At 40.9% G+C, this 25,735-nt stretch overlaps 1 protein-coding gene across 2 annotated transcripts in view; it reads left to right on the forward strand.

The window, feature by feature from the left end:
- Positions 1 to 25,735, forward strand: part of DIAPH3 (diaphanous related formin 3) — a 576,438-nt gene that overhangs the window by 31,470 nt on the left and 519,233 nt on the right. The window contains exon 2 of one of the 2 annotated variants that reach the window (XM_075563000.1): positions 5,108 to 5,140. The exons of the other annotated variant lie outside the window; for it this stretch is intronic. Within the exon in view, the coding sequence (XP_075419115.1) occupies positions 5,108 to 5,140 (33 nt within the window). The remainder of the gene's footprint in view (positions 1 to 5,107; positions 5,141 to 25,735) is intronic. 2 annotated transcript variants of the gene reach the window in all.

Raw genomic sequence — 25,735 nt, forward strand, 5'->3', positions numbered from 1 at the left:
GATGAAGCCTTCTGCTCCCATCTAGATTTACAAACCCTGAAACCAAATTGGGCTGTTTTCCTCTGCCCTTTATGAGTAGGAATCTACTCAAAGGCAGTGAGCATGAACTTGAGTAGATAATGCTTTTATATTTGTTCAATGGGAATTCAAGTTTTAAGTCATGTTTGAAGTAGGCTGTGATTGGAAGCATTGATATTTTTGGAGGGTAGTACTTGCATTACGTTTCTTCAGATTTTAATGCTTACATCTTTGATTTCTCTAAGAATGCATGTTTTAAACCAATAGACATTTAAACTCCATTCTTCTGAAAGTTAAAATCTTGAAATGAAATCTATTCTCACCTGACTGTTTTGATCTAGTAACAAAATTCTAGATCTGTTTTCCAGGCACTTACCTGTTAGTCAATATCTCTAGTCCTGTCACGGGCCATTGAATTTGCTGTCATTTCCTGCCCTACTGGCTTCACTTGCTGGTAGTGAGAATCGATAAGGGTTTTCGAGAAAAGCAGGAATAATGAACTTTACCTGAGCATCCTGCTTTTCTAACAGGCCCTGTTGTGTTTTCCATACTTGCATGCCTTTTGTTGTTGTTTCTCCACTTAATCGCCTCCTTTTCCTTCTTTAGTGATTGTCGCTTAAAAAACAACATCATGATGTAGGTTGTTACGGGACTTGTTCATGTAGCTATGTAGTTTCAGAAAAACGTAAAGTGACTGTAAGCATTTAACAAAATAATGAACCCCTTTAAAAGTTTCAGTAAGATAGCTTACGGGTGTCCTAAAAGTGTGACCCCCCAATGGGCTTTGTGGTTTCTCTTGTGATGCACTGTGCGTGGCGTTACTGCCCCCTCGGGTCCTGCTCAGCATGGCCACAGGTGCTTGGAAAGCAGATGAAAGCAACGGAGCTTTATCTTTGGTTGGCCAAGCAAAAGAGCATGTTGGGAAGCTTGTTATGGTGACTCTGAATTTGGGGCTTGGGATCTTTTATGGGGTAAAAAACTGGGGAAAGGACTTTAGGGGTTGTTACTGGCATCTGGTTAGTTGGCGTCATGGAATGGCTCAGCACAAAATTCGGTCATCTGACCTGTGGGTATGGTAGAGAGTGACCATAAAGATGGCTTTATCTCTGGGTTCTAATATCCATTGTATCGGCTACACAAGCGAGAAATGCTCAGGTTACAGCTGTGGCTCAGGACTTGTTACAAAGTTCTTTCAAGTCTGCTAATCAATGCCCAAAGGGGTGTACCCACTCCACTCCACAACCCAAAGATGTATTGTTGACGTTCCATGGGCCAGCTCCCTGACTTAAGTGTCCAGAGGCATGGCTGGCCAGAGACAGCCTTCAGCACAAAACCCCTCAGCTTGACTTACTCTGTGGGTTCCGTGGGCTCTTGACTTGCTTTGTCCCATGCTCTGGCTCCTGGTCTGCTGCTGCTCCTCTGAGAGTATTGCTGTCTTCTGGATCCAGGAGGCTCACTGGGCAGCCATTGCTGTGCTGACCAGAGCACTCGCTCGACTTTTGGCTCTTGCTGGTGATGAGATCCCTTGTCCTGCTTCCCCAGGGCTCATTTTATACACAACAGGATGGCCCTTGAGGGAATCTTGTTTGAAATTACTCACAGGTGAATCCTAGCATTATCTTACCCCATCTTTTTACCAGATCCATACAGGAAAAGGGAGTTACAGACTTTGACTAGAGGAGCCACATGAAATAATTTACTGCCCCTTCAAGGGAGTGTTTTAGTATTAGACAACTACATACCTTCTCTAGGAACCTGAGCCAAGAAGAGGGAGCAAGTTATATGTCTGTGATTAACTCTAGTGGTCTATCTCGTCACAGAGGGGGCTTCAAAAAGTTCATGGAAAAATGAAAAGATAATGGAAACATCTTAGGTATTTAAATATTCTTGATTTTATATAATTTAGCCTTCAGTCCTTACTTTTATGTTTAATACTTTACTTCCCATATCTTCTCTGTAGTTTTTCATGGGCCCTTGTTTCCTTTCTCCTAAGATTATCTAACTATTTTCATTGCCTTGTATCTTGTTTTTAACACTACATTTATGGCCATGTCCTCACACAACTTAACTTGGTATTTGGGAATATTTGTGCAATAGATGCCTTTAAAAAATTGTGCCTTAGGAAATAGGATTCTATATAGGATTTTAGCTTCATGCTTTGTTCCTTATTTAAAGTAATATTTAAATTTAAAATATTAATCTTAATTGTTACTGATTTAGTTTACTTAATTGATATTAGTTTTTTAAAATTAGTATTTTGTTTAAAAATATGGAGAGCAGGACAACAATTTTGAGGTGCACAATTCAGGGATACTAATTTTATTCAAGTCGTGCAACCACTTTCTTCTTTTCGGAAGTAGTCCTCGCCATTAACATGAATGCGTTGCTTCCTCAGTTCCCATCTAAAGCTTTGAGGTCCTGTTGTCAGTGTGATCCCATGGAGACGTCAGACGCTTAAATAAAACGATTGTCTGATTTAAAGAATACCTCAGGAGATAGACTTGGTTTAACGTTTAAAGTTTGCTGTAGGTCAATGACTGTAGCCTCGTGTAGTTTAATGGCTCCAGACAGCCTGGAGACAGTAAGGGTTTGAAATTCTGTTCTGTATTTTCCCTCTGTTGATCAGGATCCTTCTTTAGAATCTCTAATTTAAGTGTTCAGTAATGGTAGCTGGCACCATTTCAGTTATTCTGGTTTCATGACGAAGGAGGCAAGTTTTCATTGAGATACCTAAGCACACATTACATTTCCTCTTCCAGTTCCTGACTCTTTTTCTCTTAGTCCAGGTGAATTGAGACCACATTTAAAACTTTGGATGTTTGCTTGAAAGCTTTTAAGACTACTGCCCCCTGCCGGCCAAACAAAACAAAGCAAAACAAAAAACATGGAAGTAGGCAGTTGAACAGAAAGAGAAAACTTGTTCTTTTGTTATTTTCCTGGAATGACTCATGGAACCATGATTTGGCCTTACTTTATAAGCACTAGACCACCTGGCATGCTTCTGTTAGAAATTGGCCCCATTCGCATTTTCTTATCACAGGGTCTAGAAATGCCCCCTTTTAGAAGTGAGTGAGATGGGTTGTCATTGAGATGGTGTCTCTGGTTGGAGAATAACCAACAAGAGGGAAATGTGGTCAATGCTGAGAAGGCTGGAAACCACTTTTGGCAGGAATGCAGGCATACCGCTGGTAGTCAGAGAAGCCCCCCCATACCCCCACAACCATTTCACTGCCCCTTTCTCTGTAAACTCAGCCATGCAATGTTTAGTTTAATTCTATTTTATGGGAAAAAAAAGCGACCCCCAAATTCAAGTGCAGTTTATTATGTCTTAAATAAGACAAAGACAATTTAGTCCAGATGAGGGCGATCATCAGTATAATATCATAATGTTCTCCAAGGATTTACACACATGGCCACTTAAATAGGACGTGGGAATACCCAGGAAATTGTCACAGAAGCATGATTGGTGGCAGACCAACACACCATAATTTCAAGTGGAAATGTTGAAATGGGATCATGATCTGGACATGTCATACATACATGATGCTAGATAGAAAGGTTTGCGAGATTGGTTCTGGGGCTCTCCGACTAAGACAGTTAGGATGACGATGGGGCCCTAGTGCTCCAATTTCCTGCAAAGGTATATACCTAGGCAAGTCCCTGAGGGCCAGACTGCCCCCCTCCCCGACTAGCTAGAGTAGTAGTAATCATCTACTTTCTAATACATTCTGCTTGAAGGCAAAGCAATTTACTTTTCCAGTTAATCTCGCTGCCATCCAGTCAGTGCTGAATCATTGCGACCCGTGTGGATTTCCAAGACTGTAACAGATTATGGGAATCGAAAGCCCAGTCTTTGTACCGCGGAGCTGCTGGTGGTTCTACACTGCCATGCAGATCGCAACCCAACTCATAACTGCTACACCACCAGGGCTCCATTTACAGTCAGACAGAATTCAGGGCAGGCTTCATCCATTTGTCAACGCAACCCCAGATTCGGGGCTTTCACTGTAACCGTAGCCTTTTGCAAGCCCGTTGTCGCTGGTAGGAGCCATCAAGTCAGCTTTTGGAAGTCTTCTCTTACATGAGCAAAAAGGTGTTCTCCAGGGTATAATCATGAATGGCACATTTCATCCTGTTCAATCAGTGTTGGATTTAGTTATGTGCCATGTGTACCATGAGATAATGATTACTAACATATACATATCTGTTCATACTTATAAAATAATACTTTTTATACTTATAAAACAATAGGCCTGGTTTACTGTTCAGAGTATGTTTGCTCCTTTGTCTGCTTTTTAACAGATCTAGTGTTACAATGAGTATGAGGGACTGTAAATTGGTATCAGCTACTAGAATATGAAACCTTTCCTGACTCTGGACCTTATAAAACTTTAGATTAATGTGTGTTTTGAAATTTTTTGTGTGCAATTATTTACTTTTTCTTTTGAACTCTACTTTGCAGGAAACTAATTTATTCCCTTTCTAAGTAGACTTAATGTTTGTCTAACAAGGAAATCAGTAAAAGGGTTCTCCAAGAAACTAGCAGTGAAATTAAGAAGTGTCTACCATCACCACTTATGAGAAATCAAACTGATGTTAAAGATGCAAATAGTCTTTCCAGTACACTCTTCTTACTTGAATTGTTTAAGTTAATTAAGCCAACAAAGCACTTCATTATCTATCATGCTGCATATGAATGGTATATACAAAGTTTCCCTATCTTATAATATAAAAAAATTTCTTGAAAATAAAATTTACTTTTATCCATTGGCTTACCATACACTAACGATAGTTAATCATATTAATAGTATTTATTTGTGAGACTGTATTTATTGCATCACAATGGGCTTTCAGTTTTCTTTACAAAGCCAAGACATTTTAGTGAATGTTTGAAATGCCTGCACCTAGGGCAACTTTGGTCCAGCTTTCTGAGAAAGAAATTAAAACAATATATATTGCATTTCTATTAAGCTGTCAAGAATTTAATTGCATTCAACTTAGCATTGTGGAATTTTAAATGCGCTCTATTAACTAAAGTAAAAAAATGGTGTTATAAATGACTGATTTGATTGGTTTCTTTCATTTGCAGCATTTAAATATTAAGACACTGACGGATGATATGGTAAGGTTATCCTCACTGTTTCTTTTGCTGTGAATCTTAACTAACCATGTAATGCTGGTGTGCTGTGCTAGCTAACACCTTCCTTTAAAGTTGCTGAAAATTGCATGTGTTGGAAACAACTGTTTTTATAGTGCTAAAGTAAGAGGCAGAACTCGTAAAAACATTCATTTGCTGCTTTAAAAATAGTACAAGAGAGTAGACGGTGTGCTAATTGTAAAAATTTGTTTGGTTACAAATTGTTAGTCAACTCGGAGTCAGCCAAATCAACTCGTTCTCTGGGGATGACTTGCACAGTTCAAAAAGAGGCATCGAGAGAGCTGAAAATGTGCCAGCTCTTCAGAAATATGTAGTTGCTAATTAAAGTAAACCAGACCGAGCTATTATGCATGTATTTTTTTTAAAACTGCTTAAAAATGTTAGAACCAGGCATGTCTTCTAGATGTTTGTGTGTGGAAAAGAATAGTTTTCTTAAAAGTAATTCCCCTTTTTATAGCAACGCTGCAGATTCTTGAATAAATATGCCTTTTAAAACCACTCTAACCTTGGTGGTGAAGAACGAAACCATGAACAGCGAAGGCCTCAATCAGTAATCACAAAGCAGATAGAGGCAAGTAGCAGGGGACTTCCAAAAGTTTGTACAAAACTTTCATTATATTTTAATTCCATTTTCCCACAAACTTTTAAGACCCCTTTCATCTAGACAGAAAAGCAGGACACTCAGTAGACCAAATTTTGGATTCAGCTTTACCGCGTGCCCAGCCTGAAGCAGAGTGCCTGGAATAGAGTAGGCAATCTAAAAAGGGTCACCAGCTCAGGTTTCCGGAGGCCCTTCCTTAGGTACCCAGGTGTGCAAGGATGAGTCTGAGTGAGATTTTGACAAGAAGGATTCAAAATCCCAATTAGGTGTTGGCACACTTTAATCCCCACACGTAAAGTTTTATAGATAACATATGAGGGGGTACCCCCCCAAAAAAACCCCTGAAACTTTCCCCCCCAAAGCTATGTATTTAAAATTTTTAAATAAAGCAACCATATCACCTTCAAAGTACTCTCCATTACACTTAATACATTGGTCAAAGCTGCGATTCCACTCTGGGAAACACATTTCAAGCTCCTCTATTTGGATAGCTGACAGCACCTTCCTTGTTTTTTCCTTCACCTCTTGTAAGTCATCAAATCGCTCTCCTTTCATGTCCTTCTTCATTCATGGAAACAAAAAGAAATCAGGTGAGTAAAGTCTGTGGGCACACTGTTTTATTTTGGTCAAAAACTGCCACATTGAGATGGCTCCGTGAGCAGGTGCATTCATTGTCTGGTCCCAAACCATGATGGTAAAACCAGTCCCCGGTCTGCCACAAACCAGGCCTTTTTTGTCACAGGGTTACGTAATCTTTTCAGGACCTCTAAATAGAAAGCTTGTTTAACAGTCTGACCCCAGTGGAACAAACACCAAATGCACTATAAGTTGACATTTTCACGTGTTCTGGAAGTTGATGGATGTCCAGAACGACGTTTGTCATCAATCGACATTTCACCTTTTTTGAATGAGAAAATCACTTGTACACTTAGTGTTTTCCTTGTAAGCTGTGTTCAACATCACAACAGTTTATGCAGAATTTTTTCCAAACAGGAAACAAAATTTGACAGCCACATGCTGCTCTTTTAAATCAGTCATCACAAAGCAGTTCGAGTGAAACTGTTGTCATGAACAAATTCACTGTGACCATAGAGAACTTCCCCAGGTGATGCCACGGAGTGCACTCACTCAAAGCATGTTGCTCGATACTTTCCTAGTGGGCAAAATGCATACTACTATGAAAGCTCGTCCCCACCCAGCACAATTCTGTTTTATTTTTGTTGGGGAACCCCCTTATATATTCTTTCTTCATATTACATGTCATTTCTTCCCGTGCATGGTTAGATTCTATCTTCCCTTGATAGTTGAGAACATTGACACTCGGTGCGGCAAAGTAGGCCTCTTACCCAAGTGTTGACTGCTGGCGAATGGGGCAGCCATGGTTTCAATCTTGTTCTAGTAGTTCCTTATGCTGTACCCTTACTGTGCTGATTTAATCTGCCCTTCTAATGGCTTCTTAAGGCCAATAATGAATGAAACCATCCGGAATTTTTATGTTTGTACTTTTAGGAAAGATGCAATAGTATATACTTAAGCGACCTAATTATTCACATACCATCTGATTGACTCATTTGAAGTGTGCAATTCAGAGGTCATTTGTATATTCAGAATTGTATGATTAGTATGACCATTGATTCTAGAATATTCTCTTCATTTTCCCACAGAAAATCTAAGCCATTTGTCCATTTATAACTAATAAGTGTTTCATTTAGGACCCACCTCACATGGGTATGACCCCATTAACACACCAAAAGAATTCTCTTATTTTCAAACAGGATCACGTCCTCTGGTCCCAGGGCCAAGAATTCCAGACATATTTTTTGGGGACATAGTTTATTCCATGAACAGGTTAGAACGTTTGGGCTGCCACCATAGTATCCTAGGCATGTATATATATTTTTATCTAAGCCTTATCCCATCTGTCTAACTGTCTTGTCAGCTTAAATTATCTGAAAGCGGAGACAGTGTGTGGCTGATAATGCTTTCAGTACATGCTCTTGCACATAGTCAGCATTTAAATAAATTCTTCTGTTGAGTATCTGCCTGCTATTATGGTTTCCTGGTATCTGGGCCAGGGTTGGCACAGATAGGGCCTTTGACAAGGAGGCTTTGAGAAGGCCTGCTGTTGGTTCTCTCTTGTCCCCCCTGCTTTCATCTTAGATGTCTATGCGGCCTTCTGTCTGGGATGCCTTGTTGACCCTCCTGACCTCGGCTCACTGCTTCTGTCCGCATTTTCACTGCTCTCTTTTGATCTTAAGCTGTAACCTGCTTCCGAGTATGTTAGGGAGTTCGTCCTGGACAGTAAGATCAAGCAGGCAATCTCATAGAGTCAACTGGGTCCCTTGTTGTGGAGGTCAGAGAATAAGCATGGCTAGCTGCAATAGGAGACTACAAAAGAAAATTCCATTTTACTCGTTGACTGGTGCAGCGTGGAAAAAACATTGGAATTGTAGTCCGAAGACTGTTGTTGAAGGGCGGGTCTTCACCATTTATTAGCTCCTGTGACCTTAACAAATCAGTTTTTTGAGTGTAAACTTATTTGTGACGCAGCGTTACTAGTACCTGGTATACCTTCCCCATAGGTTTTGGCGAGTTTCATTTCTGCCAAAGTCAGTGTAAGGGCATCATGCTTGAAGTGGAAGGGCAGCGAAAGGCCCTCAAGGAGAGGGATGACTCTGATGCAGCGATGGGCTCAAGCCTAGGAGCAATGTGAGGGTGGGGCAGCCGGCAGGGTTAGTGCGTAAGGTCACTGTGGGTCTGCACTGACTGGTGGTCCCTGAGAACAACAGCATGCTAACGTGCTACATTCCCCCTGCACCCCCGTGAAAGACAAAAACACAAATCATTTCACGTTCTATAAACACATGGGCTGGTATGAGGGATTTGCCGCTGAGCCTTTCAGAGGAACTAGATTGCGCATCAGTGCAGAGCTTTGAGAAGGGAAAGGGATATTTTGGGGGCTCTGACAGCTATTTCTGGAGTGTTAGAAATAGGGAGCATTTGCCACCGATGCCTTGATATGTGCTGCCAATATGTTTTCTAATTAAAGTTTGCCACCTCCACAACATATATTTTGCATGTGAACTTTTAATTTAGAAATTCTTTTCGTGAATAGCCTTTTTTGGGCAGAGCTTGAAAGAAGGCTTATAAGAATGGTGATCTGCTGCAGTCATAAATTTGAATAGCAGTATTTTAGAACCATTAAATAGAAACATCATGGGAAGCATTAATGTTAAAACCCATCTCTTTTAAGTTGCTTTGTTAAAGGCCTGCAAAAGTACTTCACATTTCAAGGTTCTTTATTGAGTTGCTATCAGAATTAAATTTCAAAGGAATGAAGGATTGCCACAGTGTTGGGGTCCCTAGGCAGAGAGTAATGTACTTTAAACGGAGTTTGCTCTACAAATGTTTGAGCATTCACTATGTATAAAGTGAATTCTAAAGTGCTCAGGGTGCTAAGGTGAACAGATTGTTGTTTAGTGTACACCCAGCCATGGTTTATACCTGGAGCTAAGGAGAAGATTCTCTTCCTAGAGGCACAAAGGCCAGAATGTAAGAGAGTGAGGCGAGAGAAGTCTGGAAAGGAAAGTTGGAAGAAATTGCATGTAGCGGTAATGATACTAAATTACCCCTCAAAGTCTCTCCAGTAAACCACATCTGACCTCCTCTGATTTCTCCATTTCCACGAGACAGAGGTCAGACGTGCCTCCACACGCCACGCATCTCTATTTACTCTGACACCACTCATTCCTCCCTCGGCATGCTATTTCTAAGCTGGGTTCTAGAATTCATTGCAGTGGCCACACAGAACTTGCGAGACTCATAATTATGTGGTTTGTTAGGGAAGTTCACAGGCCACCTCAAGTCAAGATTGTTATACAGTAAGGATCCTGTCACTGGCTCACGGCAGCACCGCATCTCAGCCAGCAGCCAAGTCTGTCTCTAGTCCTCAGCCCTCAGCCATGTGGTCCCGGCATCTTTTCCTCACAGTCCCACGCACTGCGTGCTACTCCTCTGGATCTGCCCCTCGTCATGTGCCACAGTCTCTGGTGCCTCTGGTCTCTGCCTCCATCACTACAGGTGGTGAACTGCTGGTCCTGGACCTCTCTCTCTAAGATGCTGCTGTTACTGTTCCACCAACCTCATATGCATAGTCTCCACCCAATCATTTGTTAGGCGTTAGAGAGACCCCGTGGGAAGCCATTCAGAAATTTCACTCCATCACAGTGTCCGCCCAATGATTTTACACTATTGGCCTTGTCTTTGACCTGCTTTGTCCTCTGCAAGTGTTCCTGTAAAGTACAGTGCTCCTGTTGAAGCCCTTTATGCCTTCTCTGATTGTAATGTAGCCAGCATTACCGTTACCTGTTGTTTTGCCGGCAGTAGTGACTTTTAAAGTCTTTTGATGAACACCCGCAGGACTAAATACACAGGCAGTCCCCATGAGCAATACGCTCTGTTCTTACAGCGGTCATGAAGTCACATTTGTACATAAGTTGGCGTGAGTGGGTACATCACTTGCGTCCGCAGGTTGGTTACCACCCATAGTGACCCTGTGCACAACAAAACAACACCGCAAGGGCCCTGCCCTCCTCACAGGCGCTCCTGTGCGGGGCCTGTTGTTGCAGCCATGAGTCACTCCATCTGGTCGAGGGCCTTCCTCTTTTTCTTCGCTCCCCCTCCTCTCTGCCAAGCATGATGTCCTTTTCTAGGATCGCTCTCACCTGACACATGTCCGAAGTATGGAAGAGGGAGTCTTGTCCTTGCCTTCAAGGAGCACTCTGACCATACTTTTTCTTTTTTTTTTTTAACAATTTATTGGGGCTGATACAATTCTTTTCACAGTTCATACATATACATACATTAATTGTATAAAGCACATCTGTACAGTCTTTGCCCTAATCATTTTTTTCTCTTTTACATTTTATTAGGGACTCAAACAACTCTTACCACAATCCATACATATACATACATCAATTGTATAAAGCACATCCATACATTCCCTGCCCCAATCATTCTCAAGGCATTTGCTCTCCACTTAAGCCCCTTGCATCAGGTCCTCTTTTCCCCCCCCCCTCCCTCCCCATTCCCCCCTCCCTCATATGCCCTTGGTAATTTATACATCGTTATTTTGTCATATCTTGCCCTATCCGGAGTCTCCCTTCCCCCCTTCTCTGCTGTCCCTCTCCCAGGGAAGAGGTCACATGTGGATCCTTGTAATCAGTTCCCCCTTTCCAACCCACGCACCCTCCACTCTCCCAGCATCGTCCCTCACACCCTTGGTCCTGAAGGTATCATCCACCCTGGATTCCCTGTACCTCCAGCCCTCATATGTACCAGTGTACAGCCTCTGTCCTATCCAGCCCTGCAAGGTAGAATTCGGATCATGGTAGTTGGGAGGAGGAAGCATCCAGGATCTGGGGGAAAGCTGTGTTCTTCATCGATACTACCTCACACCCTAATTAACCCATCTCCTCTCCTAAACCCCTCTATGAGGGGATCTCCATTGGCCGACACTTGGGCCTTGTGACCATACTTTATCAAAGGCACATGGGTTTGTCCTTATTGACGTCTTTCAATATTCTTCTCCAGCACCAAAACTCAAATGCATCCATTTTTTTTTCTGTCTTCCTTATTCCATGTCCAACTTTCACATGCATGTGAGACAGTTGAAAATACCTTGGCTTGGAACAGGCACATCCTAGTCCTCCAAGTCACATCCTGGCTTTTCAGCTCTTCAAAGGGTCTTGTGTAGCAGATTCACCTAATGCATCTTTTGATCTCTTGCCTGCTGCTTCTCTCAGCACTGAATGGGGATCCAAGCAAGACAAAGTTCAAGTTGAATCTTTTCTCCCACTCTCAAGGTGTCACTTTTGTTATCACGCTTCTGTGTATTCCTTACATCCTCTCTTGATGCTGCCTGCATGATTCAGTGGTCAGTGCAAGGAATCTTTCAGTATTGCCACTTGAGACTTGAATTTTTCCTTAGTTCTTTCAGTTTACGATCTGAGTGTGTTCTATCCTTTTTGTTTTCCAAGTCTACTTATTTGACTTTGTCTTCTCAAGTTGCCCTCTTGACATTTTGTATTTATCTCTGACTTCCTCAGGTCTTCCATTTGCTCTAGCCACTCTACAGTTTCAAGCAAGTTTGAGTTTCTTCTGAATCTACTTTGTTTTTCTTTCCTTTTTTTAAATGACCGTTTGCTTTCCTCACGAGGAATGGTCTCAGTGTCCTCCCACAGCTCACCTTTCTCCTCTCATTAGTGTACAATGAATCAGATCTCTTCTTGAGATCGTCTTGAAACTCAGGTGGGATAGACCCAAGGTCGTAATTTGGCTCTGCTGGACTTGGTTTAATTTTTTTCACCTTTCACCTGAACTTATATGTGAGCAATTGATGGTCTGGTAGACATCAGCCCTTGACATGGTTGTAGCTGCTGATCTTGAGCTTGCCCATCGTCTCTTCCCACAGATGTAGTCAGATTGATTTTCCTGTAGGCCTTCTGGAGAAGGCCATGTGTCTAGTTGCCTTTTGTGTGGTAGGTCTCGCAGAGTCCTGTCGTGCTATCTCCAACGTTGTTTTTATCACCAAGGCTGTCTCTCTCAATGCAGTCCCTTGTCTTTTGTTTCCAACTTTCTAATTACCAATCATTATCAATTCATTGTGGTTGCATACTTGATTAAATTCTGACTGAAGTTGTTGGTAGAATTCTTCAATTTCTTCCTTACTAGCTTTTGTGGTTGGTGCAGAAATTTGAAAAATAGTTGTGTTGATTGGATTTCCTTGAAGGCGGATAGATGTAAATAACCCTAACATAGACAGCATTGCACTTCCCGATTGATTTTGCAATGTCCTTTTGGAAAGTGAATGCCGCGCCATTCCTCTTGATTGCGTTTTTCCTAGGATAGTAAATCATATGATTTTCTGATTAAAAATGGCCCATAGCAGTCCATGTCAGTTCACTAAGGCCCAATATATCGGTCTTTATGCTTTCCATTTTATTGTTTAATTTTCCTAGATTTGTACTTTGTACATTCCAGGTTCCAATCCTCAGCTTTTTGAAGCTGTTTCGCCTTACCTTAAGTCATGCCCCACGAGCGAATGAGGATTCTGCCTTTACACCACTCACTCACTCACTCCACCCTGGTCACCTCTGCAAAAGCAGCTCCTGTGTAGTCACATGTTGAGTGCTCTCAGACTGGAGGGTCTCATCCATTGTCCCTAGCTCCAACACCACTCCTTCCATTCTTTAGGCCTTTAGTATCTGACATTGTTTTGAAGCTGCATGAAGTTTTCATTGGCTGTTTCCTCTACAGTGGGAGCCATGTCCTTCTTTGTTGTCTGTGCCTAGTCTGGAAGCTGCTGCCACCTGTTCACTTTGGGTGACCCTTCTGGCATTTGTATTACCAGTGACATAGCTTCCAGTAACACACAAGCCACTGTAGTACGATGAACCAACAAACGATGGGAATATTTATCTAGTATGTAGTTTATAGTGTTCCTTCCTATGCATAAAAAACTTTAAGGACATACTTTCAGATACTCACAACTTACTGCCATGAGTTAGTGATGCTAGCTCATAGCCACTCTAGAGGATGGGTGGGAGCTGCCCTTGTGTGTTTCAGATACTAAATGCTTATGCAAGTCGAAAGCTGGTCTTTCTCCCTCGGAGCACCTGGTGGTTCTGAACTGTGGATCTTGGGGATTGCAGCATGATGTGTAACCATTACATCATCAGGACGCCCTTTAGATATATTAAGACATTAATAAAATTTGACCACCTGTTTAATACAAACCATTATTATGGACCAAAAGTTATAGAACAATAGTTTTTCTGAGAGGTTGGTTTATTGAAGAATGGCACAGAGGCCATTTTTTTGTGTGTTGGCTTTTTGTGATCCAAGTGGATTTTTAATCAAGGACAGAGAAGTTTCTGGGTTTACAGTCACTGAACGTGGGCAACCTCATGGAACTACGCACCCACATGCAGTAGCCAGAGACCGTGGCACAGCCCAGCAGAAGGGCGAGGAGGATGTCACAGAAGTCATTTTTGACCTCTGACTACACAAGAGAGAATTGAATTCCTCTCAAAACCAAGACAACTGTAACAAGGCAGAGACCAGGCATGCCTTCACCCTCCAGTCTCAATTACCTTATTCTGACACCAACTGTTGCTCCCACGTAACCCTAGTTTTCTGCTGGGTTTAGCAATCTAGTGCAGGGGCCACAAAGAACTCCCAGAGAATACTCACAATTAAGGGGGTTTATTAGAGAAGTAACCAGGTCTCCACAAGCCAGGATCAGCAAACAGTAAAGATCCAGTCATTGGTCCAGAGCAAAGCCTCTCCTCAGCCAACAGTCAAGTTTCTTTCTGGTTCTCTCAGGCCCGTGATCTCTTGGCTTCTGCTCCTGTTCCAGTATCTTAGTTTCTGTGCCGCTCCTCTGCTTTGTCTCAGGCTCTCCTTGCTTTAGCCTCTCATCTAGGCATAGCAAGGTGTCTGCTGCCTCTGCCACTGAAGTCAGGGATTTCCATGCGCTCCACTGGTGGCTCTTCTTCCCTGATGGCTCTGGGAGTTTTCTCTTCCACTTCTGAGATAGCTCTTTTATAGCCACGGGAATGGCAATGAATGGCAATCTTCTTTATTGATATTCCACACGCCCTATTTGCACGCTCTCATACCGTCATTGGGTGACAGTTACAAAGAGCACGTTTTAAATAAATTTCTCTTCACTACAGTTTCCAATTAAAGGTTGTACATAAGTTGGATTTTGCAACCCGAAGACCACCTGTATGTTATATTGTAGACTGGTGCACCCAAAACATGCATGGACACACATACTCTTAAAATATAGTAGCATTTCAAAGTATAACGATATTTTTCTGTCTTTACCCCTCCACTCCTTTTCATTTCTCTCTCAAACCAAAACTCTGACTGAAGAGATGTCAACAAGTAAAGTATATTGTTAACCATATATGTATATATTTTAGTTACAGAGGACACACAGACATTTCTCTGTATAGAAACAACTTCACTGGTCTGGCAACAGCTTCCGTTTGCCTCCATATATCAGGTCAGATATTCCTAATTTGTCCCACAAATTCTTTATGTGATGGAGTCTTAGAGTCATTGCAGAGGTCTACTCTGTGGGGTAAGAGCTAATGAGTTCTTTGAGAAGATTTCTGCCTCTTGTTTTCTTGCCTACCGATTTGTTCTCTCAGTACCGTACCTACTAACAAGCAACCCTACTGTATTCTGGGTGTTTAATCCTGGGTCTTTTCTCTGAAGTTAGTTGACTGAAAGATGTTTCCCCTATGCATATAGTCTAACAGAAATGAACTTCATCTGCCTTTAGACTTTTCCTGTACCTACTACGTCTGATATGTCACGTGGACACATGCAAAATGAGACCCCACACTTATCTCTCTCCGTGCCATCGAGTCAATTCTGACTCATGGTGAGCATGGTGAGGGGTAGCAGGGCAGAGCTACCCCTCTAGGTTTCCAGTACTGCTGAAAAGCCTCCCTTTTCTCCCTGGGAGTGACTGGTGGTTTCAAACTGCTGACCTCACGACTAGAAGCTACTCCACCAAGGCTCCCAGCATACTTATACAGAAATTTCAATGACCTATTTATGTGATTCATTTTCAAGGTAGCTGATAGAACAAGAAGCATTACCCACTACCGTCGAGTTTATTCTGAGTTATAGAAAGGTTTCTGAATAAAGGTGGTAAACATGTTCAAACAAGTTCTATAAAATTTAAACTCATTAAGTCAGGTAGGTCTTTCTTAGTCTATTAATGTGAGTTAATTAGTACTTCCTTTACTTCGATTTTCAATTGTAACACTTAAGTACTATCTTCGAATCTTTAAATATTTATAGGATAGCTTAGAGAGCTCCTTCTCAAAGCAGTACAAACTTAAGAGCATGATCAAGAGCTCTCAGGATTGAATATGCTAAGATATAGTAAGATGTGCAGACTTATTTACTCTTTCTTTGGCCATTCATTCACTAAGCATTTACTGAGTGCCTCGTACTGTGCTGGGATGAATAAGATCCCCTCTGCTCTCTGAGAACAGTGGAGGACACAGATGTGTATGTATTTAGTGATAATCGAGCTATGTGATAGGGGATGTGATAGTATACAAGGTGTAGTGGAGATGGTAAGATCAACTTTAGCTTCGGAAAGTATTCCCAAAGAAGGTGACTTTTCAGTTGCGTGTTGAATGCCTAGTGAGATTTCAGGCTAAGAGGGGCTGGGTGGTAGGAGTACCAAGTAATGTACTGTGATTTAGAGGTAGTTCATTGAATAAGATTACCATTCCCCTTCTCAAGAATTTAAAATCTGGATCAGTAAGCATATGTTTTAATAGTCTTAGTTTGTAATATATGTATTGTTTAATGGTAAGTGTAGGAGGTCTGTGGGTATCTTAATAGTCTTGAGAGAAATCAGGAAAGGGCTTATACATGAGATGTAATTAAAATTAAGACGTAAAGTTGAGTGGAAGGTAGCCAGGCAAAGGTGGGGGTAGGGGGTGTAATATGTTGAGGATACAGACAGGTTCTAGATACAATGTATAGCATGTGCATGCTATATAATGTTCATGTTATATTTGATCTCTATAGCACATAGTGTTAGGGTGGTTGAGTGGTTAAAGAGATTATCTAGAGAGGAAGTAACTTTAAGATCATGATGGGCGTTTTAGCCATGATAAATTATTTAAAATTCACCCTCTGAATATTGGGTGGAGGGTGCTATTGAAGGGTTTAAAAAGCTGTAGGTCACAATATAGGCTTTTGCAAGAACCATGAATTCTTCATTGAAAATGCTCTTTCCAGCAGCATAAACACTGACTATATATGTGGATTTCTTCAGGTGGAATACACAGAAATCAATTTTACTACATCTCTGGGAAGAGATGATAGAGACACTCAATATCAGCAGTAAAATAAGGCCAGGGGCTGAATGTGTACCAGACCACCAGTAGTACATATGGAAATTCAAGTCGAAGTTGAAGACAATTAAGACACGCCCATTGAGCCAGTTATGACCTTGAGTGTATCCCATCTGAATTTTGACTCATTGGATACTAATACCAGAAGACTTGATGAGCTGTGGGAATACATCAAGAACAACATTGAAGGACATCCAGAAAAAGGTCATCAAAAGACAGGAAAGAAAGAAAAGATCAGCATGGATGTCAGAAGAGACCCTGACACTTGCATATAATTGTGGCATGGCTAAGGCAAAGGAAGGGAATGAAGTAAATAAGCTGAGCAGAAAATTTCAAAGAGCAGCTGACGAAGAGGAAGCATTACAGTGAAATGTACAAAAACCTAGAATTAGAGAAACAACAAGGAAGAACACACTCAACATATTGTATGCTTAAATAACTCCAGAAAACATTCAAGCCTTGAGCTGCAACTTTGAAAGATCCTGTGTGCAAAATTTAAAAAAAATTTGGGGGGGGGAACAAAACATTAAATGATGCAGGAAGCATCAAAAAAGATGGAAGGTTTACAGAGTCTCTGTATTAAGTAGAACGAATTGACATCCAGCCATTTCCAGAGATGATCAAGAACCAACGAGACTGAAGAAAGAATCCAAGTTACATTGAGAACATTAACCAAAAAACAAGACTCCAGGAATTTCCAACGGAAATGTTCGAACAAGCTGTTGAAACACTGGAAACACTCCCTCATTTATGCCAAGAAATTGAGAAGACAGCTAGTTGACCAATTGACTGGAAAGGATCCATGTTTGTACCCATTCCAAAGGTGGATCACCAGAGAGAGGGACTTAATTCCAGTCCATCAGAAGTGACCATGTCTGCCGTGTCATTGCAGTCTGTCACAGTTGCGTGGGGTGCTTTCTCTTCAAGAAGTCCCATCTCCACTGCAGTCTATGGCCTACTCTTCTCTGGACACAGTTATTTTGTGACCCACCTCCCCTAACTCCTCATAGTTGACCTTAGCATCCAAAGAGGGGCTAGTGGGGCCTTCTGTGTAGGAACAAAAAGCATCACTACCACAAGGGTTGCCCAGGACAAAAGAGGAACTGACAGCCAGGGGGCAATGTAATCCAAAATCCTCCTGCAGAGACCACATAGAGCAGCGGTTCTCAACCTGTGGATCGCGACCCCCTTTGGGGTTGAACAAGCCTTTCACAGGGGTCGCCCGACTCAAAACAGTAGCAAAATTACAGTTATGAAGTAGCAACAAAAGTAATTTTATGGTTGGGTCACCACAACATGAGGACATAGAGGAATACTAATGACTTCCTGTCAGCTCAATAAGATTCAAGTTGTGATAATTTGTTAGGATTTTGTTGCTAATTGGAATTGATACTTAAAGGAGAAAAAAAAATAGAAGAGGGTTCATCCCAGAAAACAATAAATAGCATTCCAGACTTTGGTTTTGGTTTCTGTATCTGTTTTGGGATATTACCAATTATATATACATACATGCATACATACATACATAGATATACATACATACATACATACAAACCAATACCATTGTATCACATGCTAGTAAATTCTTGCTGAAAATCACTCAACCACGGTTGCAGCAGTCCATTGACAGGGACCTCTGCCGTACATTTAGGCTGGATTTAGAAGAGAATATGAAACAAGGTACACAGTATGTAATTGCTGACATCAGGTTGAAAGTAGAGAGTACTTGAAAGATGTTTACTTGTGTTTATTCACTATGCGAAGGCATTTAACTGTGTGGATCATAATAAACTATAGACAGCATTGAGAAGGGTGGGAATTTCAGAACCCTTAGTTGTGTGTATGCGGAAAGTTTGCATGATCCAAGAAGTCATTGTTGGAACCGAACCAGGCAATATTTTCTGGCTTAAAGTCAGGAAAGATGTGCACCAGAGTTGTATCCTCCCAGGATACTTAGGTCATGTGTATATTGAGCAACCATCATCAGAGAACCTGGATTATAGGAAGAAGAATGCGGCACCAGGGCTGCAGGGACTCCCTAACAACCCGTGCTGTGCAGATGGCACTATTGCGTACTGAAAGGGAGGATGACTTGAAGCACTTGCTGATAAAAATAAAAATTGCAGCCTTCAGTATGGATTACAACTCAATGTAAAGAAAACGAAAATCTTCACGGCTGAACCAGTAGATAAGTAACATCATGGTATTTGTATTTATATTGCTCAGATATACAATCAATGATTATAGAAGCAGCAGCCCAGAAAACAAATGATGTATTCCATGGAGCACATCTACTGCTTCACATCTTGTGTTGGGCCTGGTTGGCTAGAGAAACAAATCCAGTGACACTCATATGTGTAAGAAAGAGCTTTATCTCAAGAAGTAATTATATATCATGAAAACATCCAAGTCCAGTCCAACTCAACTCCATAAGTCTGATAGGAGACCATAAGTCCGATGCTAGACCTAAGTCCCTCTTCAGACTCACACAGTCACATGGAATGAAGCAGAATGCAGGAATATCCCAGGCTGGTGAGTGCAAAGTCATGTGGATGTCATGCTGGTGGAGGGCATCACAGGGCTCTGTCTGGCAGGTCTCAGAGTGGCCTGCCAGCAGGAAGGTGAAGACAGAAAAGGGGAGGTTCTCAGGACCCTCTTTATGAGAAGGCCACAGCCACAAGGAGGCATCGTCAGGCTGTGACTTGATTGACAGGTTGAATACCACCTCTACACATATATATATCTTCAATTTGACATGAAATTAGTAACTACCACTGATCTCTTTAAAGTGTTGAGAACATGGATGCCATTTTGAGGACTAAGGTGTGCCAGCCCCAAGCCTTGCTATTTTCATTCGCTTCATATGCATGTGAAAGTTGGACCAAGGAGGAATGGAAGCACTTGAATCATGGAAAGTACCAAGTACTGCCAGAAGAATACACAAGTCTTTTGGGAAAAGGTACAGCCAGAATATTCCTTATAAGTGAGGATGGCTAGACTTTGCTGCATGTACTTCCAACATGTTTTCAGGAGAGACCAGTCCCTGGAAACGAACATCCAGCTTGGTTAACAAGCGGAAGACCCTTCCTGAGATTAATGACTAATGACTGACACACTGACTGGAACACCGTGCTCAGACATGACAGCAGTGGGAAGCTGGGGCAGTATTGGGCATTCTTTATTCTACTTCACACGGGGCATTCTGAGTCGGGACAGCATCGATGCCACCTAATAAGAACATTGAAGGGGTTTAAATACAGGAATGAGGAACCTACTGGACACGCATTTCAGCGAGATCCACACGGTATCAATGCAGGGAATTTTCGGGAGTGGTAGGGGTAAGGAGCAACAAAGACATGCAAGTACATGAGGTGACAGTAGCAGTCATACCAATGGGAGCTGACTAGGGCAGTGGCAGTTCAGACAGGGAGAAGAGGAATTAAGAAGTCTTATCTGTGTTACTGGATGGTTTTTATTTTCTTATTAAGTTACCACAGTTCAAATCACTGCTTGGCTGATTTCTGCCACAATTAACTATCACCAGCCGTTCATAGCATTTAAGCCCCTGGATTATTATCTCTCCATTCAGGTTCATTCATTTGATCCTGATTTTATTTCCCAAATTCCAGACTGCCTAAATCCTCCGGTGTTGCCCTTTGGAACTCAAAACCTGTCAACGTCTTTGAATGTCGTCTTTGCTTCTTGCTCTAATTGAAACCTGCGTGTTCTTGGAAGATGTTACTTCCCAATGCCACCTTCCATCAAAAGTGTCTAGCTCGTTTGACGCACTTCTCATCAGAGAGTGCAGTCTGTTACGTTTCTCCTTATTGGTCTCTCAACTGTAGCTCCCCTAATCCCTCCTACTGATTCATTAAATCGATTAGATCTTGTGTGACTTTCTTCTTTTCCACCAGTTCCTCTGCTACCATCTTATGTCCACCTTCCTGGAGTCAGCATACCACCAACGGGGTCTGTGGTGGACTATGGTGTTCTTTAAGTTAATGTTGGAAAATAGATAAAATCTTTAGTTCCATTACCCATTAACTGAAAGTTAATATTTTCTTCTGAGATATACATAGGAAAAAAAGTCCCAATGGTATTTGACTTATGACTTTATTAACACAGATGTTAAAAAATCAGATATTTTCAAAATGTACTACAGTTATTGAAGATATTTTAAAGTATTAGTTATATGAACTCTGAAAGTTAGACTTGCCATTAGTCATTAATCATCAATGTAGAATATGTATTACTATATTAGATTTTGTTTTTAATAGTTTGATGACTATGTTACAGTGTTTGCTCTGTTGTACATAAGGATTATTGGGAATGAGACCTGCACCAAGAACAACATTAATTTAGTTTACGTTATTACACGTCTTTTATTTTTTACATTTGTTCAAGTATTCTATGAGAAATTGCCATGTAACAAGTTAGCGCAATAGTTAGTGGCTTAACACAGTAATTTCCATTCTATGCTTCAGTTTCATGGGCCAGGAATTTGGAATTCGATAAGCAAGTTGCTCCTGGTTTGAGGCTTTGTGGGATGTAATAATGGCGGCTATTGTTGGGCCGCAGACTGCAGCACCAGCCATTCAAAACCACCAGCCGCTCCATGCGAGAACGTGGACGCTTTCCACCTCCATAAAGATCTGTAGTCTCAGAAACCAATCGGGACAGCCCTACCGTGTCCCAGAAGGTCGTTAGGAGTTGGCCTTAACTCAGTGGCAGTGAGTTTAGCTTTTGGTTTATAACCAAAGTGTCCTCTCGCGGTGCAGTCGTCTACAACCATGATAAAGAGAGAGGATGCATTTTCAAGTTGGTTGCTCTCATGGTTGGCATGTTGGTGCTGATTATTGGAAGGCAGCGGAGCCTTTTCCCTGAGCAGGCCCCTCCATACATCGCAGCAGTATACATGGAGTATGTACCGAATGTTGTCATTTATTTTCCAGCAGTTTAAAGAAATTTTACGAGCATAATGATTAAATACGAATCTCATTCGGTAATATTAGAATACTGTACGACAGCTAAATGGGAACAGAATATTGTAAATAGGAGATGAAGAGTTTGGGGGTTATTGTTCATAGGTGCTATTGAGTCAGTTCTGACACAGGAAATAAACGCTACCCGATTGGATGCCATCTTTATGATTGTTCTTATGTTTGAGCCTATTGTTGCAGCCACTGTGTCAGTCTATCTCTCTGGAAGGGTCTTTCCTCTTTCTTTGCTGATCCTGTACTGCAGCGGTTCTCATCCTGAGGGTCACGACCCCTTTTGGGGGTCGAATGACCCTTTCACAGAGGTCGCTCGAGTCATAACAGTAGCAAAATGACAGTTATGAAGTAGCAAGGGAAATCATTTTATGGTCAGGAAGGTAGAGAACCACTGCTCTACTGGATCAAGCATGATGTCCTTTTCAACAGACTAGTCCCTCCTGATTACATGTCCACAGTACATGATCATATCCTCACTTTCAGGAGCAGTGTGCCTCTACTTCCTAGGAGACAGATTTGTTTAGCCTTCTGGAAATCCATGGTACTTTCGATATTTTTTGCCAGCACCATAATTCTTTTGCATCAGTTCTTCTTTATTCTTCTATATTCATTTTTCAACTTTCACATGCATATGGAGCAGTTGGGAAAAAACCATGACTTGGGCCAGTCACACCTTCGTCCTCAAAGTGACAGCCTTTTGATCTTTACACTTTGCTGATGTCGTTTGCAGCAGCCACTGAGCAGCGTAACACATCATTTGATTCCTTAACTAATGCTTCTCTGGACGTCGATTGTGGTGTCAACTAAACCGGAATCCTTGACAACTTCTATCTTTTATTTGTTTCTCATGATGTTGTCTATTGACTCAGTTGTGAGGATTTTGGTTTTTTTACATTGAGTTGTAATCGATATTGAAGGTTATAATTGTTAATTTTCACTAGTAAATGCTTCTACTCCTCTTGGCTTTTAATTTTCCAACTCCAGGTATTTGCACATTTCATTATAATATTCGACTGTGTCATCTTGCACTGCTCTTGGAAATTTTCTGCTCAGCTCTTTTACTTCATAATATTTTCCACTTGAGTAAAATACTCTGCATTCAAGAACAAATTTTAGAATCTATTCTAATACCCACTTAGGCCTTTTCTTTCTTTTTAGGTTTATCGTTTGCTTTTCAGTTTGATGTCATGCATGATGTTCTAGATGTCATCTCATCAAGGCCTCCCATCTTTGGTCATTAGTGGCCAGTGCTCCAAATTGGTGCTTGAGATTCTCTGTAAGCTCAGGTGGGATTTAGTCAAAGTCATATTTTGACTCTCATGAACTGTTTTATTTTCTTTAGCTTCAACGTGAACTTGAACTTTCCATGAGCAACTGATGATCTACTTTATAGTCAGCCTAGTTCTTGACTGATGATATTGAGCTTCTCTTTGTGGTCAATTTGATACCTGTGTACTCTATCAGATGAGGTCCATGTATATCGTTGGCATTTGTGTTGCTGAAAAAAGATATTTGTATCGTTGGATCTCCAACCTCATTTTCTATCACCAAGCCCATATTTTCCAATTAACTGTCCATTCCCTTTGTTTCTACCTTTTGCATTCCAATCATCAATAATTATCAACATGTCTTGATTGCATGCGTGAATAATTTCAGATGTAGGAACTGGATTGAATTCATCCATTTCTTCATTGTTGGCTTGAATGAGGGGTTGAACAATAGGCATTGCTCTCCTTTGTAGGTGTATAGATATTGTCTTATCACAAATAGGATTATATTTAAAGATAGATCTTGAAATACTCTTCTTGGAATATTCTTTCTGATAATGAACACACAATTCCTCTTGAATTAGTCATTTTCAGCATAATCCACCATATGAGTCTCCGATTCAAAATGCTAATACTAGCTCATTTTGGCCCACTAATGCCTAGGACACCAATCTCTATCCATCTCATTTTTTAATTCCATTTTTTCTACATTCATCCCTGGTACCATCACTTTTAAAATTATTATTATTTTCCTAATTTTGAGTCAAGGCCTTTCAGCAAATGAAGGTCCTGGAAGCTTTGCTCCATCCTGTGCCATTGAGGTAAACTTAATGTTGACAAGGCAGCTTGTGCGTCGGATTGGCTTCTAATCTGAGGGGTTCTGCTCCTAGCACTCCATCAGCTAGGTTAGAAATGGACTTCCTCTTCTCCCAACGCTGTCTTCCTCTGGAAGCTCTGCTGGAACCTGCTTTCCATGGGTGACCGTGCTGGTATTTGAAATGGCTGTGGTATAGCTTTCAACATCAGAGCAACATGCAAGCCTCTGGTGTGACAAACTGACAGGCAAAATTAATAGAACAATAATAACAACAACAAAAATACAGCAAAGACCAAGTCAAAAAACTAGATGCCAACCAAAGTCCTTCTGGTCTTTTGGCTAAAGTATAATATTATAGCAGTGAAAACTCATTTGTGTGGGAGTTTTCACCGGATATTATGATATTGGCTTGAGTTTTTGGTGTTTGAAAATTCCAAACACCAAATTTTCAGTATTTTGATATACTAAAGTTAAATTCCACATAGTGTTTTGTTGGAGTGTGCTTTTTTTTAAAAATCAGTTTTGTTTCAACTGTCACTACTGATTATCAGTGTGATTACTCAGTGTGAGCGAATACTCAGTAGGGTGCTCATTTAACTTCCCCTGAAGATAAGTGATATTAATTTATTTAACTTACTATACCCTAGATACCTCCAAAGCCATATTAATTAAGTGTAACATCACCAAATGGCATTGTAATAGAATTCCTTCAATCTTATGTGTGTTTAACCAACTCCTCAACAAGGAACATTCTTTACTTCACCTTCCTGAGTTGTATTTCAGATTTGCAATGAGAATTTTATTTAAAATTAACAATGCTTACAAAAGTACAGGAATTGTAAAACACACCAAATCATTAAACACAAGCCAAATCATTAAACACAAGCTAGCCAGCTTAAGCATCGGGTTTCTATTGTGTTTTTATGTACAAAAGCATATTGCTATTGTGATCTGTGCTTTAAGTAACGGTGTGCCCAAATCCATGAAAGAAATTACGAGCAATTTTCCCAGTTATGCGTGGAGAATAGTAGCAGTCCTTTAAAAAATGAAACTTCATTTTTTTTAAATTAAAAAATAAAACGACTTTAGAATCGGTAGAAATGATTGTATATTAGCGTTCACTTTGTCCTGAGCTTTGTATCAGTGCCCAGATTATGTGGTGTAATGCTTCTGTAGCACTTGATAGAATACCACATACTTGGGGCTGGTTTTATTTTAAATCTGGGCTATTACCCAGATTCAGTTTTCAGCACAGGTGCCGGGGATACCTGCTGGCCTTGTAGGGTAAGTGTTGGCCTGCTCACCCCAGTTTCAAACCCACCAGATGCTCCTCAGTAGAGAGATGAGACTATCTTTTCCCATAAAGATCGGCAACCTCAGAAATGGTACACAGGGCCACAAGGAGTTGAAAATGAGTTTTTGTCAGCGGGTAGCTGCTAGTACAGGAGGAAAGGTCTTTCCACTCCCCATTTGGTTCTTCAGTTACTTTTGTCTTTCATTCCTCCTAATCAGGGAAAAGCAAGCATAGAATTTGGAAACATCGATCCTTTCGTATGTCATATTACTCTTTGGATCTTTGTAGATTACACAGCTAAGTGAGGAATGTGCTGATTCTTCATATGTTGCCTTTAGCAGCTGTACTGATAAAATAAGGAGATTTGTTTTTCCACTTGGGTAAAACCCAATCTTCTCTCAGAGTATTAAGTGCTAAACATATGGGAGAGGGGTGCTAATATTATATTATTATTGTTATTACCTTTACAAACTATGATATTGTATAATGATACAAATGCAATTCTATTTCTAAAAATTTAATTTTATTCTTTTCTAAGCACTGAGGTTCTTATGTATAAGAATGCTTTGGAACTTGACCTTAATTGTTTAGATATTCAGTTTCCTCACTAGTGATTAAACAAATGTATTC

Source organism: Tenrec ecaudatus, chromosome 11, assembly GCF_050624435.1.
Source record: "Tenrec ecaudatus isolate mTenEca1 chromosome 11, mTenEca1.hap1, whole genome shotgun sequence".
NCBI lineage: Eukaryota > Metazoa > Chordata > Mammalia > Afrosoricida > Tenrecidae > Tenrec > Tenrec ecaudatus.